The 17,151-nt window shown below is 35.4% G+C and overlaps 1 protein-coding gene across 2 annotated transcripts; it reads right to left on the bottom strand.

Moving 5' to 3' along the window:
- Window positions 1-641: 641 nt before the first annotated feature.
- Window positions 642-15,963, bottom strand: LOC128856052 (retinol dehydrogenase 14). 2 transcript variants are annotated; one of them, XM_054091409.1, is made up of 4 exons: window positions 15,855-15,962; window positions 9,574-9,711; window positions 1,624-1,762; window positions 642-1,550 (listed from the first exon to the last, which is right to left on the bottom strand). In XM_054091409.1, exons 2-4 carry the CDS (start codon window positions 9,709-9,711, stop codon window positions 820-822), a joined length of 1,008 nt encoding a protein of 335 aa, XP_053947384.1. In that variant the 5' UTR covers window positions 15,855-15,962; the 3' UTR covers window positions 642-819. The 2 variants fall into 2 exon arrangements, with proteins under 2 accessions (XP_053947384.1, XP_053947385.1); XM_054091410.1 differs by lacking the exon at window positions 9,574-9,711 and having other exon boundaries at window positions 15,855-15,963.
- Between the last annotated feature and the right edge of the window lie 1,188 nt (window positions 15,964-17,151).

Genomic DNA, 17,151 nt, shown 5'->3' with positions numbered 1-17,151 from the left:
GCGCCTTAGATTTTATGGTTTTTTCTGAATAAAAAAAATTGGATAAGGACCAAAAGATAAAACTAGCATTCGCCCTACAAACCTTTAGCGCTTTTTAGCGGTAGTTGTGCGGTAGTTGGTAAATTCACCAAATAACTTTATGGTAAAAAGCTCTAAGAATGGCGGAGTTATTGTGTAAAAATATGATGAATTACATTCGAGATCCTGATAACTAAAAATTAATTTCCTTTCATTTGATAAGCTAAGATAACTTTTATAAGTTTAATTTTGATTAAAACCACTTTGTATTTGTAGCTTCTTCATATCGTTACCATTATATATTATAATTGTATGCGTTTAATAAGTAAGGCAAAAACGAAAATTCCAACTTACCAACATTTCCAGCTCTCACATATTTCTCGAATGAAAATATTTTCAAAAGCAACCATATTAAGTGGCGCTGGCAGCACTATTCCTAGCTTTCATTCGTAACATTATTTTGCTACATTAACATTCTCTGTCCAAACTAACTCACAAAGCTAACAGCGAAATGTTAACGCACAAATTGCAAAGAACAGTCAGAGCTTTTCAGTTGCTTATATACTTACACACACAAATGTATACACATGCAAACAAATGTTAAAAGAAAACACGAAGCCAAGGGAATTGGCGCATTTCACTTGTGTTTCATTATTCCATCAATATTGCGTATTGCACACTATGAAGCTTAAATTATGAGTACATATTTGTATCTTATAGAAATGTATATTATTTCACTAAGGATTGCAAAAAATATAATATATATATGTTAGCCAAATTATTCAGTGCCTTTTGGCTTATTTAGATCTTTGGATCTTGTGGAGTCAACTTGGCAATCTTCAGCGACTCTTCCCACAATTTCCTACCCTTTTCCTCATCCATAGCCGCTGCACTTAGAGTAGACTCTTTGCAATCCATAAAGTACTTGCCCGACACATTAGCCACTTCGTCTGAGGTAGCCAGGTAAATTGTTGTTTGTGCACCTGCCTTGGGTGTCTTGAAAAATCCCTTCGTTATAGCCATCATAGGCAAATTGAGCGGGAAAGGTACATTCCGCCAGATGCCCGAATCAATCATTCCGGGATGCAAAAAGTTCACCGTCACACCGCTGCCCTCCAAGCGTTTGGCCAATTCGCGTGCAAAGTAGATGTTGGCGAATTTCGACACGTAGTACAAATAGGCAGCCGGGAATGAACCGATCGGATTGAGTTTATCCAAATTAACCGAAGCAAAGCGATATAATTCGGAAGCAACAATAACTATACGCGATGGTGCACTCCTCTTCAGAACATCGATTAGCAAATGGGTAAGTAAGAATGGACCATAATGATTGGTAGCCATGGTCAGCTCAATGCCATCTTCGCTGGTTTGTCCGCGGAATGCCAGCGCCATACCGGCGTTATGAATTAATACATCGATTTTCTGTTCATTCTTCACGATATCGGAGGCAAATTCACGTACCGATTTCTGTGAGCCCAAGTCCAATTTCTTAACAATCAATTTGTTGTTGCCAGTCTCTTTGGTGATTTCCTCTGGAAAGAGATATCGAAATGTATTTGATTTCAAAACTTATACACAGTTTTGTACATTCAATTACTCTACTACCTTTAACAGCGTTAGCCGTCTCCAGATTTCGGCAAGCCATAATGATGCGAGCTCCGCGCTTAGCCAGATCGCGTGCGGTTTCTTTGCCAATGCCACTGTTGGCGCCTGTGATAATGACGGTTTTTCCTTCCATTTTCGTCTGCAACAATTGAAAAAATGCAATTAAATATTTCAACAAATTCTGAAGAAAAATATAAATAACTGGACATTAAACTTAAAGTGGAGGATTAATAACAAAATACACTCTACGGGGACTTAAAGTACTCTCTAGTATTCTCTAGTTGCCTAGTACTTGATACATATATGGAATGAGGGAAGAGAGTAAGTAACAACACAGTCAAGGATAGGTGGCGCAGAGCTAACAGAACAATGCATCCACATGCGCCCACAAATTACATATCACAATTGCAACTAATGGGTTTAGTTGTGAAGAGTACAGTTTCTGTCCAAAGAACTACAAACAGTAATCGCGCCTTATAAAATGATATATAGTATACCATAAAGAGTAAGAGAGTAGAAAGCTAAGAGCTCCAAACCTGAAACTTAGAGATTCGATCTTAGAGTTTGTATTATTTTCTTATAGTCCATAATTCATTGAACATATACTGGAACTACCTGTGCATGATGTACCTACACATGTCCAAGAACATTACACTGTAACCTCGATATACCTTTGGATTTCCTCTCATTTGCGAAATGCCCCTTGGTTACTTGATTCCTATAAAAATTCCGATGCCTATCACACCCACTCCAATATTCAAATTATCTCCTTTTTTATAATGTCTATATGGGTTTTAAAGTTAATGACTTGTTTTCCAATAACAGGTATTATTGGTGAATGGATTGCGCTATCGTGAGATGATTAACTATTTTTTATGGCCGGAATTGGATAGTATTGATCTGGACAACGTTTATTTTCAACAAGGCGGCGCTACGTGCCACACAAGCAACGAAACCATTGATCTTTTACGGGAAAAGTTTCCGGACCGTGTTATCTCTCGAAGAGGTGATCACAATTGGCCACGGAGATCTTGTGATTTAACACTTTGGGACTTTTTTCTTTGGGGCCACTTGAAAGAGGAGGTCTACGCCAGCAGCCCAGGGTCGATTCAAGACCTCAAAGATGGAATTCGTGAGGCTTTCGAGGACATAGGGCAGCCACTTTGCAATTCGGTTATGGAAATTTCATGAAAAGGATATTGCCCTGTAAGCGAGATCGTGGTGGTCATTTGTCTGATGTTATTTTTCTCTATTAACGGCATACCTTCCTCTTGTAGTGAAATAAACATCAGATTATTTATATAAAAAAATAGCATTTTTCTTTGAATATAAAAATAACACCTCTTATTGGAAACCCCTTTACTAAAAGTAATAAATGTGTAAGAGTTCTCCATCAGTTTCCTTACTTTGCCGAATATTGCTAAATGTACCCACATAATTTCACATTCTTTAACTCCAATCAATTCCTACTTCTGCTACTACATACTATTGTACTATTTTTTAATATTTCATGTAATACCATCCCCAACTTCAACTTTCTTACAACCACTGCATTTTAATATCTACTGTAATTTTATTGTTAATTTTTTTAATCTAGAATTTAAATATGGAATAATATTCTTAAGTTCAATCATTGGAAAAATAACCTATGGCTTGAATAAATGGCAAGTTTCGTCAGAAAAAATACTTGTAATCGTCTAATTTTCAGGCCGACAGGGTAGCCTTAGCACTTAAACACCTCACAACTAATGGGCATAAGGCACGACACAAATTTCGTTACAAATTGCGCCAATGAATTTATTTATGTGTCTGATTACTTAATACATCATCTTCGGAGGGTATTGAAATATAAAGTCAAAATCAGTCAAATAACTCAAAAATTGAATTTTTCGTCACAAACGGAGACGGAATAAAAAATTCTCAGCTACCACTTCAAAATAAAAATACACCACCTTGATCAAAGAGTTCCGGGAACAAGCCAGGTGGCGCCATAAGTCAACTGATTTGAGTTCTGTTTCTTTTGTTAGGCTGCCACATCTGTGATTAACATTCCTACCAAAATTGTATCGCCATTGCTTGCCTTTTGTAAATATTACGCCGTCTTGAGTAAATCTAATCAAAAACGAGTTTGTACTAAATTTTACGTTAAAAGTGGATTCAGTGGAGCGAAAACCTTAGAAATGTTGGGAAACTGATTCGGTTATGATACCCTAGAGAAAACAGTGAAAGAAAAGTTTATCAATAACAGCAAATTAAACATTAGAGAGCTGACTTGAACATTGTTTGTTGATCTATTCAGGACATTGTAGCTAAAGACTTGCTGCAAAGTTAGTCCCAAGAAAAAAAGGACTGCGTTGATATCGGCAAAAATATGATTTCCAAGGATGAGTCCAATTCAACATTTATCAAACACATCATTACTGGAGACGAGTCGTGGGTTTGTGAGTACGACATGCAACCCACACGCAGACATCAGGCGAGTAAATGGAAAGCTCCGATTGAACCAAGACCAAAAACACGTCGTTTACAGTCAAAAACGTTATTGTACACCATGAATTTTCACCAAAAGGTCAGTCAGGTAATAAAGACTATTGTTTGGACGTTATGAGACGTTCGCACGAAGCAATACGCCAAAAAAGAAAACATTTGTGGGAAAACCACTCGCAGGTTTTGCACCATGATAACGCACCTTCGCATAGTGCCATCATTATCCGTGAATTTTTTACCAAGAACGAAACGAATACCATCCGCCATCGAATTCATCTGATATGGCTCCCTCCTTTTTTCTATTTGATGAAGTCAAAAAACCACTGCGAGGAACGTAGTTTAATATTTTATACGCCGAAAGGAAGTAATGAAAAAAATTGCGTGCAGCGTAGTACACATAACAGGAGTGAAACTTTCAAGGCAGAAAAAGAAGGAGAGAATGAGAGAGAGAGAGAGAGAGAAAGAATATACATATATCTAAATAAATTCACAATATTTGCAGAGAATACAAATAGACAAAATTTACAAAAAACGGAGAAGGGTCGACCGGTGTAGGTAAACGCCGGACACAAAAGGTGGCAACAACGCGCACTACTCCGAGCGTTTATCACCCGCACAAACGCAGCGGTTCCAGGACCGCAGCAACGGCACACATTACCCCAAGGTAATATTAATAAATCCGAGGCGGGAATGGATAGCACTTTATAGTACGCACAAGCACTAACCAGGAAACGGAAATAAGCGCCAAAAAGTAGGTCTAAAAAAAACGCCAAAAAAATTGGGACCAAAAAACGCTCTAAGCAGTAGACACCAAGGAAATATAACGCCAAAAAGTAGGCACCAAAAATATATTTCCTACAAGTTTGCACCAACAAAAAAGTGTCAAAAAGTAGGAAGTGCTATTTCTCAGTAGAAATTAGCAACCACAACGAAAAACTCAGGAAAAATAGCCTAAAGTGTATCAAAGATACATATATCTTTATGTATAAGGTGTAGATAGCTCTCTCTCTCCTTTTTCTCTCTCGCGGAACGAAAACGCCCACAACGTTGCATGGCCTTGAAATTTTACTCTCCATTCTCGCTCGTCTATCGACGCCTAAGAAGTTCCAATTCAAAAATCGGAGATGGCTCTGACGGTTAAATTGAAAATAGAGTGCCAGAAATGTTTCGAGAGCTGGATCAAACGCTAGCTTAAGTGCGCTGTAGTTGATGGAGAGGAAGGAATACTTTTTGTGGAATAAACTTGTATTTTGAATTTTCTAAATATATGGGAACTTTTTGATCAAGTTGGTATATTGTTTGCTTAAGGTTAAGCGCCACAGTAAGCCATTGCAAAACTCTCTGAATCATTGGCATCGTTATTTTGTTTTTTATTACACTTTTAAGCGCATATGCAATTATTAATCTTATTGTTATTTAATAGTAATTTTTAATTGCGCGACATATTAAAGTAAACTCAGCAAGTTTTCAATATCTCAGTGACAATTATATACAGTAATGAATTAAATAGTATACGGCTCTATTTGTACTAATATATTTTGCGAGAACAAATATGACTTAATGTAGTTACAAAAACTTCCCTGACGTCAGGTGGGGCAATCAGGTAAGTATAAACACACAAGCACACCCATGTACACTAGGGTGTCCCGTCAATGTATGAAATTTTTTATTTTTCAAGATATCCAAACGCAAGAGTTGTCAAAATTTGCGTAATTTTACACAGATTACGAATATCATAAGAAAATTTGAATTACATATTATCTTGAGGGCTCTACAGAACGTTAAAGTTTATTAAATCTTACATTTTTACAAGAATGAACCATATGCCGAAAATAAAACAAAAGTTAAATTCATAAGCTGGTTTATTATGCAAATTAGTGAACTACAGAACAATAAAATAAAATAAACGAAGTAAAGCGGTCAATTAATAAAAGAATCTTAATATTTAAAAAGATTTTTGTGCCCAAAATTTGGCATTTCTGCCCGAGATTGTAGCCTGGTTCTAATGAAACCATCTCTAGAGCTTGCGGCAGTTACACGTTGTGAGGCCTCTGTTACCAGTTTTACACACCTTTCCACTGATTGTGTATGACAAGGAAAGTCATCGATTTCCAAGACCTTATCTTTTGCCATGTTTTTTAGCTCCTCGTCTGAAATGTGACGAAGAACAGGGGGTGTTGTAGTTAGGCATTCGTCCCATAGAATCATTTCAGTGTAATCTCGGGCCGAGAAGTTAAGTTTTGGTGGCCTGAATATTCTGAGTTTTGTTGAAGATTCATTTTCTCTAGCTGTTATTATTTTCTGTAATGCCAGCTCCCGAATGTGATCCCTCTCATCAAATAACATACTGACAAGTAGGTTTTCTGGGTGCGCATAAAAGGCGTTTCTTTCGATAACAGGATGCACAACAGATTTCAAATTTTCTGGCAGAAATCGAGAGTACTGAGTCAATTGGTAAGTATGCTTCGCGCCATCCTTAAAAGAACTTTGTTGCTTGATAAGGAACCACATCGGGGCGTATGCTTTAACAACATAATTGACAAGCAGTTTCAAATTTTCTGTTGGATGAAGAGTACTTATATAAAGTCTGAGTATACGATTAGCAGTAGTAAGCCATCTCGAGTGCGCCATTTTTCCAGGTTGACGGTTTGCCAGCTCAGGAGCACATAAACCAGTTGATACAGCATTACTCATCTGATAAAGGTATTTTTGATCTGTACTAAGATCATCGATCACATTTCTCGGCAAGTCAGGCAAATTACCAGCCACCGCACAGAAAGACACGGGGGTTTTAGTTTCACAGCCAACTAATTGTTTTCCGATAGGTCCAGAATATTCTTTAGGCCCAGAAGTGGGACCATCTAAAGTAGAAAATAGATGACGAAGCGGTAATTCGTTAGCATGAAGTAAACAAACACACCATTGGAGTGGCCGTTTTAAATATTGCTCTAAATTTTGAATCACGCCACCCTTCCAACCGGTATTAGTTGCAGTTCCGTCACATCCCACGCAAATCAGGTCATCTAATTAACTTCCAACGTTGTCCTTCTAATAAAGTTGTGATCGAAATCTGAATTTCCTTCCCAGTCCCACGATTCGGCGTTGTGTGACCTAAATAAATTGATCCAGGTTCAGCCAAAACTGAGACGTGTTCTTCTAAAACTTCTTTGCGACGGTAGCGATTCCCTATTTTCTCATTTATCAGAGTCTTGTCCTTACGTCCATCAAAGTAAATGCTTTTTATAACGGTGCTTCCAATATCTTTTGAGGCTTCGGTCCGGGCTTTAGATACCGCTCTGTGGATCTTGTTTTTATCAATAACCAGAGTTAACTCTTTGGTAGAAACCAAGCCAACGTCTGCCAAAACCGCCGAAGTTACAGCCGCATCAGATCGCAACGATAAGCCGTATCTGTCACAGACTTTAGCCACGGTAGGCAACGGCAGTGTGTTTCGATTTGCCGTTGAAGTTGATGGCGCCTCTACTGAGGGCATGCTGGTCGATGATCCCTCTAATATCGGATTTATTTCCAGACAAGATTCACTCATCGCATCTTCATAACAGGCTGAGTCCGAATAGGTTTCTTGAGTAGAACAGAACTTTTTTGTTGCCCTTGTTGATTCTTCTATTTGTCTCTGCTGTCGTTTCATTAATCTAGTCGTTTCCTTCTTATCAATTCCGCCAATAGCCATTTTCCTGTAATTTCTCTGATCCAACATAAAATTTCTTTCATTGATGGGAACTTTTTTAGGTTTTAAACATGAACAAAATTTGAAAGAAGTGCATTTACAAGCAGCAACGTCGAAGAGTTTTTCTGATAACACTGAAAAACATTTCAGTTTATTTTCATAGCTATCACTTCTTTTGTTTTTGGGGTATCTTTTTAAATGGAGATATTTTTCGAAATGTTGTTTTTGTAATTGAATAATTCGTTCTTTTGTTACGATTGGAATCGAAGCTTTGGTCCAAATATCGCATATTTTTTCAGAAACAATCGCAAATGTATTTGAATTTGATGGATCTTTTCCATTGTACTTCAATTTTAGATCGTGTTTTACGAATAAAATATATTTAATGACGTCCTTTATGGTTGGTAGCTGTCGATCGCCAAGTTCTTCGTAAGGTCCCAATATAGCACAAGTAGTTTCACTACGCCTCAAACTCATTATTTAATCCACTTTTAAAAATAAAACAATCGCAACTGCACTTTAACGACACAAGAAACTGAGTGGCTTTGAAGAAAACACTCCCTAGTTAAGGTAAGAAACACTTCGAATTATGTTGAAAATTGAGGGTATTTGCAGGTTGAAACCTAGCAAAGATTTAGTGATTGGGAACTTGTCAATGCATGCGAATTAAAATATTATGTTTACATTATACTTGAATGTAATAAAAAAGTTAATATTTTTGTATATTCAATTCAGTTCAGCGAAATTAAAAAATGCGAAAAATTACAAAAAAAGGTAAAATATTCTAAAGTTTGAAGATCGGTAGAGACCTGAAGATATAATTTCATTTTTATTTAAAAATTCTTTTTGGAATCTACAATTAATTACACAAATTTTAAGAGGTCTTGCGTTTAGAAAAACTAAAAAAAAATATTTCGGGACATCCTAATGTACACATACTATATAGTATAATTTTATGTAAGCTTTTATGTAAGGTATAATGTAAGAATTTGGGGACTTACACTAAACGACAGCATGCATTTTGCGTCTCTTTTACGATTAATAAAAAGGTATATTAAAAATTTTTGTCGCGTGCAGAACTGGTTATCCCAGCCGGCGGCTTGAACTTGCCTAGGTGCTCGTGCAAGTGTGCACGGGTTATTAGGTTATATGTTTAGTCAGATATTGAGTTCCACGCGTGTCTTACCGGTATTTTTTTAATGCAAACAAAAGCTCATAACTTCATAAAATGACCTGGGGCTCAACGGCAAGTACGCAGTAATCACAGTCTTTACAACTCGCGTTTAGGTAATTGTAAGCAAATAATTAAAAAGGCCACACTTGTTTACATGTAATTATTAAAACACACATACATATGTGCATATATATATATAAGTATATCTCTGGACTTGTGACAAAGCCACTTACATCGAATTTGCCCTTTCTACCTCGCCAGCACTAATTTTCTGATGCTTAAAATATTAATCATTCACGGCAATTCAATGAAATTTCAATTAATATATAAATTTTTTTGTGAATGATCAGAAATTATTTATCTAAAAATAAGCACAACTAAAGGCAAATACTCAAATAAGTTGTCGTGTCAGAAGTGCACTGAAATATTATATAATTATGGAAGCGTGGAGCGAACTAAGACAGGTTAGCGGATGGACATTTGTGGTAGAGATTAGTGTGTTGAATAATGTATGCATAAATGCTTATCTACATATGTATGTATGTATGTTTATATGGAAAGGGTTGGGCCGAGAGGTGAGAAATAATATTTTAGCTGTTACCTCAGTGAAGCATCTGCCGGCTGTAATGCGCAAATAGAAACGAATGCTCAGCAGAGTGGCAATGATGGCCGAAAACAGGGCCAAGAGCAGAATGTCACGCAGATAGTCAGCGCTCGGTAACACACTCAACAAACCCATCTAAAATAATAGATATGTATGGAGGCGCGTAAGTTGTTATGTGAGAAAATCAGTTGATTATTATGTAACATATCAAATAGAGAAATGATAAATTTATAAACAAAGAAGAAGACAATAAAAACACGTTTGACTAAATATGCGACAAATACGCAAAATGCAAAAATTTTTGGCTTTTTTTTTTTGTTGAATTTAATAGCCTCGTACAAAAATAACATGAAAACAATGGCAATACAGTGTTGTCTCTCTTAAGCGGACACCTAAGACTTTGGGAACATTTGTTTTTATATTCTTTAAGATTTGTGGTATGTACTGGAAAAGTGTATTAAACTAGCCAGGAGTCAATGTTTTCGGCTGAATCAGTGGCTAAATGCGTTTAGATTAAAGCATTTTACCCAAAACTCAGCTTAAAAACCCAAAGCATTATTTTTCGCAATAAGCTGCGCAATCGACTAGTAGACTCGCACACGGTCAGGCAAATCTATAAATTCTGCTAAGGGTCGATGGGAAAGGTATTTACACTTATTTTTAATTATTATGTTTTTTTTTAATGAATGCAAGAATATTTAAATTTCAAGTCGATCGGAACCAAATTTACGTAGTTATGAGTATTGCGTCAGGTCAGATTTCTATGCTTCCTTGACTTTGAGGCGATCTTCTGAAACTTGTTATTTGAAGTCTATGCGCCTAACAATCTCTACTAAACCAGATGAGAATCTTTGCACAGTTGGTTGATTGGTTAAAGTGGTGATTCTTCCAGAATCCAACTAGCGCTTCCGCACCATTTTGTTGCCACATCCACGTTACCAAACTTGTTTAACGGTTATTCACAGCATGACTATATCCACTCTGTGCGCTTTAAGAACCTTATTAGGTTGTTGACGTCTAAGCCAGATAGTTGTTCGAGACTCTCGAACTGCGGTTGGCCCAGGGTTAACATTCTGACCTTCCATAGGGCAGGGCATTCACAGAGGAAATGGAAGACTGTTTCCTTTTTCTCCGGTTGTTTACAACTGTGACAGTAGGTATGTATTGTGAGAGATACCCATTTTGGCTGCTTGTTCTCCGATAGACCAAAAGCCAGTACTTCTGTGCATAATCCACCAGGTATTCATGTGACCTTTTTTTTAATAATTATTAGCCTTCCAAGTCTATGAAAAATTTAAAAATTATAAATTCTCTCAGAGATACCTCCAGAACCATCTGCTTTATTTAATAAATGCATTTTAATTTTTTGGCTTCTAATGATTATGTTGCGAGTTACGTACATACAAAAATTAATTTTTTTCGAAGCACCTCTGGAGAATCACTTGCTCAATTTTACTCTACAATGCAATTTAGAGAAATATATTTGTATTGCTTTATTTTGCATTATTATATAGAAATTTACTGAAATGAATTCTATCTTTTGTACTGTATTGGCAAAATACATTTATAAATCACGCGACAAAAAAGTTTAGAGATAATTAAACTGCATATTTATACTTTTTTCATACCGAAACAAAAATTATGATTACTGCAAATAAGACTGAGCTTAGCTAAATGTGCAACCATTTCATATGCAATTGAATTATTTAACATATTCAATAAACACTTACATTTGTCGTAAATTAATACGAAATCCATTTTCTTAAATATGCAGTAAAGCGCTGGATGCTGTTTGTACATTTCATTGTATGCCACTTTATTTTCACGAAAGATCTTAAAAAATGAACTTTGTTCAAAGTTGAAGCTAATGAAATGAACGGAGCAGAGGAAAAGTTAAAAAGAGTCAGAAAAAATATTTAACATATGAATTAATAAATCGTCTCTATGTTAGTGGAACACCTCGAGTCTTTAATTAAACTGTCTTGAGTTTTATCAGCAAGCGAAGTACAATATCTTATGCGAGTGTTTGCTTTTGAAGCAATACAGTTGTGTGTTTGTAGGTCAGGGCACTGCAAATGAATGCTGTTGAATTTATTTCATTAACTTATAATTTTAAGCTGCTTGGCATTGCAATTTCAAGAGAATATTGTCTTCCACACAAATAATAAAATAAATCCACAATACCCCCAAATAGGAGGAGTAGCTCGGCCAAACACAAGCCGAAGTGCACGCGCCAATTATTTATTTATTTATTTTAATAAAATAAATCCATGAGTTTTTTTTTATTTGAGTGCGATTATTTGATACATACATATGTATGTACAATGGATGTATACATTCTGTGAGAAAAACCAAATCGACAATAATCATGAAAACATGTCCATTTCTATAATTTAATTTCCGCCTTCAATAAGTGAAATATTTTACGTTTTTGAGATATGCTTCACTTAATTCATTTTATATATGTATACTCGTATATAAGTACATATTTTCCACTTGTTCCTAGGTTGATATGCTTTAATTAACTTCTGTGTTTGCATTGAAAATAGGTAAAAGCTACCTAAACTATAGGGTTTTGTAATAATTTCACTTGGTACCCATTTTGTAGTGCGTGCCTATTTATTTATTTTAATGAAATAACGAAAAATTTGAATTAAAAATTATTTTCGGTGGCAACCCTACTCATAAATATTTCTGCCTCCGTCTTTTTTAACTTGTGTACTAACAGAGGTGTTTTTTTTTTATTAAAAAATCCATTAAACATTTTAAAAATTATAGGAAGTGACAAATCTACTCATAAATATGTCTGTATTGTAACGTATTTCATTTGTGTATTTAATTTTTATTTTACTTTATTTTTAAACAGGTGGCAAACCTGTTCAAAAATGGGTCTGGAATAAAGCTTTCTCACTCATCTTTCGTTTGATACCAATATTACACTACAACAGCTGATTTTGCGTTGTCATTGTCAAAGTAGCGAACTTCTTTGCTTTGTTGCTTCGTTTGTTTGTTTACATTTCCATAGAAATTTTGACATTCAGTACACAAAATTGCAAAAACAGAATACATGTAAATGTTATTTTTGCTCTAGTGCCACGGCCTTTATAGATTCGCCTTGGTAGAAATACACTGCATGTCGAAGGACGACCGGACCCTACCGAGTGGTAGTCACCTACAAACCCATTCGACTACGGCGGCCTTCAATATTTATATTTTTATTTCAATTATTTCTTTATATTATATATTAACTCTATTTTTCTCTATTATCTATTCTATTTCGACGGAAAGCGCACAGTTTACGCTTTCCGAGACTTCACTATAATCTACAGTTTATGAGCGGAACCGGTTGAGATTTGTATCCAACAGAAAATAATATTTAACTTTATGCAAATATGTACACACATTCATACGCAGATATCAAAAATGCTGTGGGCACAAAATTGCCATTGAGAAGCAAATTGAAGAACATTTTTTAAATAAATTTGGTAATTTGTATAACCAGCGACTCCTAAGTGTTTAATACGCAGGTCGTTTGAATGGCATGAGCAAAATAAAAACTACTTAGTTACTTAGAGTAATCCTTTTTTTATTTTCGACATAGTCTCCTTTGAGGCTTATACACTTCGTTCAACGCTGTTCTAATGGATTTGTGTAGAAGAAATCCATTATTTTGCATTAACCCCTTCCGAATAATAGGATTTGTCCAAGTCTGAAAAATATCCATTCGCCTCATCTTTTGAATAAAATCTTTTTCCCGACAGCCATTTATTCAAATTAGCGAACAAATAGTAGTCCAAGAGATCTGAGGTAGCCAAGTCTGGCGAGTATTGAATATGTGAAACCCTATTTCCATTAATTTTGCGTCCACAACTGCTGAGTCGTGAGCTGGTCATAATGGAAATGAAAATCACTCACCTTCCTCGATTCAGATGAACGCCAAGCACCAAGAAATATACCGACCTGGCTGAAACTTGGTGTGTGTTCTTTCAAGAGACGCTAATAATTAAACATAGCCTCGATAAGCACTAGTAATACCATCTCTCTGACTTTGCACGGACTGTTCAAGCCCTCGTACATTTTTAGATAATTTCGTATTTTTCATAATTTTATACTTAAGGGGTAACACCACTGTAGAAATTTCAAAAAATTGATTTTTTTTTTATAAGCTTAAAAAATTCTTTGAACCTTTTAAAATACAGAACAAAATGTTTTATACGTTACCGAAGTTTATTTCATAAATATTTTAAGCTTTTAACCAAGCATTAGTGACTGCTACCTAACGACTTCTCCAAATTTCCAAACTTTAAACGCGTTTTTCTCAAAACACGTTTTCTGAAATTGGCACGCAGCATAACTCAAACCATTTTAAATATTTTTAATCAGGTTTTTCACTACGTCTGTATAATAACCTTCTTAAAAGAAGAGCGTAGGGGATTTTCGATAGATTAATTTAAACGATTGTTATAATTATTTAAGTGCCGTTTTTTTAGTCCAAAATAGAGTTTTTTCCTTCAAATGCTTGCTAATTCCAGAAAAATAAATATTTTTTAAATCCCCTACGTGTTTCTCTAGCTATTCTTATCTAGATTAAGAAAAAAAATGTTTCTTTGTTCCAGATTAAAATTGGCACCCTCTGTGCTGCGTGCCGCGGAGCTCCTTCAAGAGAAACCACATTACAAAAATGTTTCCAATGCCGCCATTTTGTAAAATTTTTCGATCAAACTTTGTAGTTTTGTATTTTAGTATATAAGTAATAACTTCCCAAATCAGAGTGATTGTTTTCCCTTTCCTTCTATACAAAAAAATTCTTTAAAAATCGTGTTCATTTTACGCGTGTACAGTGGTGTTACCCCTTAAATCTTTGCGTTCAAAATAGCGCACATAGGTCATTATAATTTTATTATTTTACTTTTTTCTATTAATTTTCATATGAAAATATTATATCAAATATACAGAACAAAGTTATAAATAAACATTTTTTTATTTCTATGTTGCAACACCTCTCAAAAAGAATCATATTAGCCAGAATAAGAATCAAATCTTCTAAACAATTCCTAGTCGTTTTATTGGTTCTCACGTTTTGAGTACCAGGCCGCCACTTCAGAGAATACTATTTAATTATGGTCAGCTTTGCAGTTAATTGCTGCTTAATCAGATTTGAAAACAAAATCTTTAAAATATGCATAAATTACATGCGCGTATGATACACACATACATACATATATCCATAAATCTTGCTGCTTTTACATTCATATTATTATTATTTTTAAGTCCAAAGTCTGTGTAAGGTGAAAGTTAATAATTTTAGTAAATGACAATAATTTAGTTTTTCTAAGTTAGTCGGCGTATTTAACTTTAAATTTAAATTAATGATCATTGAGCAAAAGCAACTAAAAACAAAAAAACTGTATACAAAGAGCGTACGCAACAGCACTTTCACCTTTTTATACAACGCAATGGCCGATATTATCCAACCGCTGCAGGTGAAATAGCGAAACAAAATAAATAAGTTAAATCTCACATTAATCAGATTTAAAGACGCTTTCGAAGAGAAGAGAACGCGTTGTACTTTCAGCAGAAGCATTAACTTTTATGAGCAAAGAATTTAAGTGCGGCCCAAAAGAACTCTATTATCGTTCACTTTTGTGCACCTTCTTCTTTCTACCACGTCATCAAAACGAGAAAATCAATGCCTTTGTTAAAATGCTGCCGCTACATTCTTATATGCATGTGCGCTCTATAAACGGAAGTATACTTACAAGCACGAAGTGTTAACAAACCTCCATACGTTTTTATGTCAGCTCAAGCTCGACAATTTTTTGCTACTAAGGCCCTAATTTTAATAAGCAGAAGTTAAGAGCTACTTTCGTAAAATATGTTTGTGCATACGCGTAGATATTTCTTCCATTGTTATGCCCGTGTGCTGTTGGGAAATCGCTATTGCTGCTCAATTCTTATTGCAAGCCACAACAAATTTTTCAATTTCTGTAAAAAAGAATTGCAACAGACCCTTCATATCGACACTACACAAATTCCATAGGACAGTATGTGCGCTTGAATGTTTATTGAACGCTATTTTCGTCTCTTGGGCACTGAAAACTTAAACTTTACACACACACTCACTAACTTGCCAACCAACCAACCAACCAGCCAACCACTTTTTCTTGCCCAATCAGCTTTTTTTCAGCATTCTGTGCATTTTTTACAAAAACTCAAATCATAGGTAAAATAATACATTCCCTACACCTTAAAATAATATTCGCTGTACTGGCACCTACCTTTTTATAAAACTAAAATTTTGCTTTAAAAACTGTTTATTTATATTTTATCAAACTCGCTCGCGCACAACCTTCGCCTTGAACGATTGACTTGAGACTGTTCGAAGTTGTTGTATCAGCTATCTTGAACTGATCGTCGTTTTGGTTTGCTGTCGGGAGTTGTTGCTACTCTTTCTTTAACCTAGCCACACTCACACTTTAATATATGTTTTATACAGGCAGGCGGTTATTAATGTACGGCTCTGCATCGAGCGCGCATTGCATTCGTGTATAATTTTATGTACTCCTTGTTTTGTTGCTACTTTCTCTCGATTGAAATAAATATTAACGCTGGTGAAACGTAAAAATGGAAACTAATAGCAACAACATGCTTAATATTTACTTCTCTATTTGAAACGAGAGATTGCTCAAGATTCCAGCTGAGAGGCTGTTGGCTGTTGTACAAAGTTTGTGTCTTAAGTCTTCTGTGTTTTGAAAAACAATGTCGTAAAGCACTACTCATTTATTTGTTTAGGGACTTTCTTTCTGTTTCGCTTCCAAATTCTGTTTCATGGTACAAAAAATCAGTGCTCTCTCTGATCGAGGTTTTTAAAAAATTTACTAACTTTGAGGGCACCTTTAGTGTCAGTTCTCTTAACCTCCATTTTTCCTAGTTTAAGATTCAATAAACTACTGTCAAATGCCTATTGTAACCCGCAATACTCAATATCATAATATTTATTTTTTATCGTTCCCACGCGAGTCGGTTCTGTGTTGCCGGAACACCCGAATTTATATCCGGCCAAGGACTGTCACTTCGCAGCATTACCCGTGAGTATGATTTTTATGCTGCTACAACAACAAGAATAACAGCAACCATAGGTTAGGACCAACTTACTTAGACCATACAGGACCGCACAGTGCGGCCGATTCCCAAAAAGCTGGCCAAAAGTCGAAAAAAAAGTTTCTAGATAGAGTTTTTTTGTCTTTGGGTTGGCTACAGTAATGCCTTGAGTAGTGAAAACCGTTCATAGCAACGTCCTGTACCCTAAGTATCCTCTGTATTTTCAGTCGCAACGTGGCCTTCGTTTGAGCATCGTATTACTGTCGATGAATAGTGAAAGTTGTACACATTTGAAAGATTTTGTAATGGAGTAAATTGAACAAAACCAAATGGAATCATCTTCGGAAGGTTAGTAAAATACGAGAAATCTTTAGTACATATAAATACCTCGACACAAAATTTTTAGCTGCAGCAATACGTAGATAAATTTTTTGCAATTTTTTTTATAAAATTTGAGTTTTCAAACTGTATAGT

Source organism: Anastrepha ludens, chromosome 2 (assembly GCF_028408465.1).
Source record: "Anastrepha ludens isolate Willacy chromosome 2, idAnaLude1.1, whole genome shotgun sequence".
Lineage (NCBI taxonomy): Eukaryota > Metazoa > Arthropoda > Insecta > Diptera > Tephritidae > Anastrepha > Anastrepha ludens.
The sequence above is the reverse complement of the archived record's forward strand: the minus strand, read 5'-3'. Positions and strand labels throughout refer to the sequence as shown.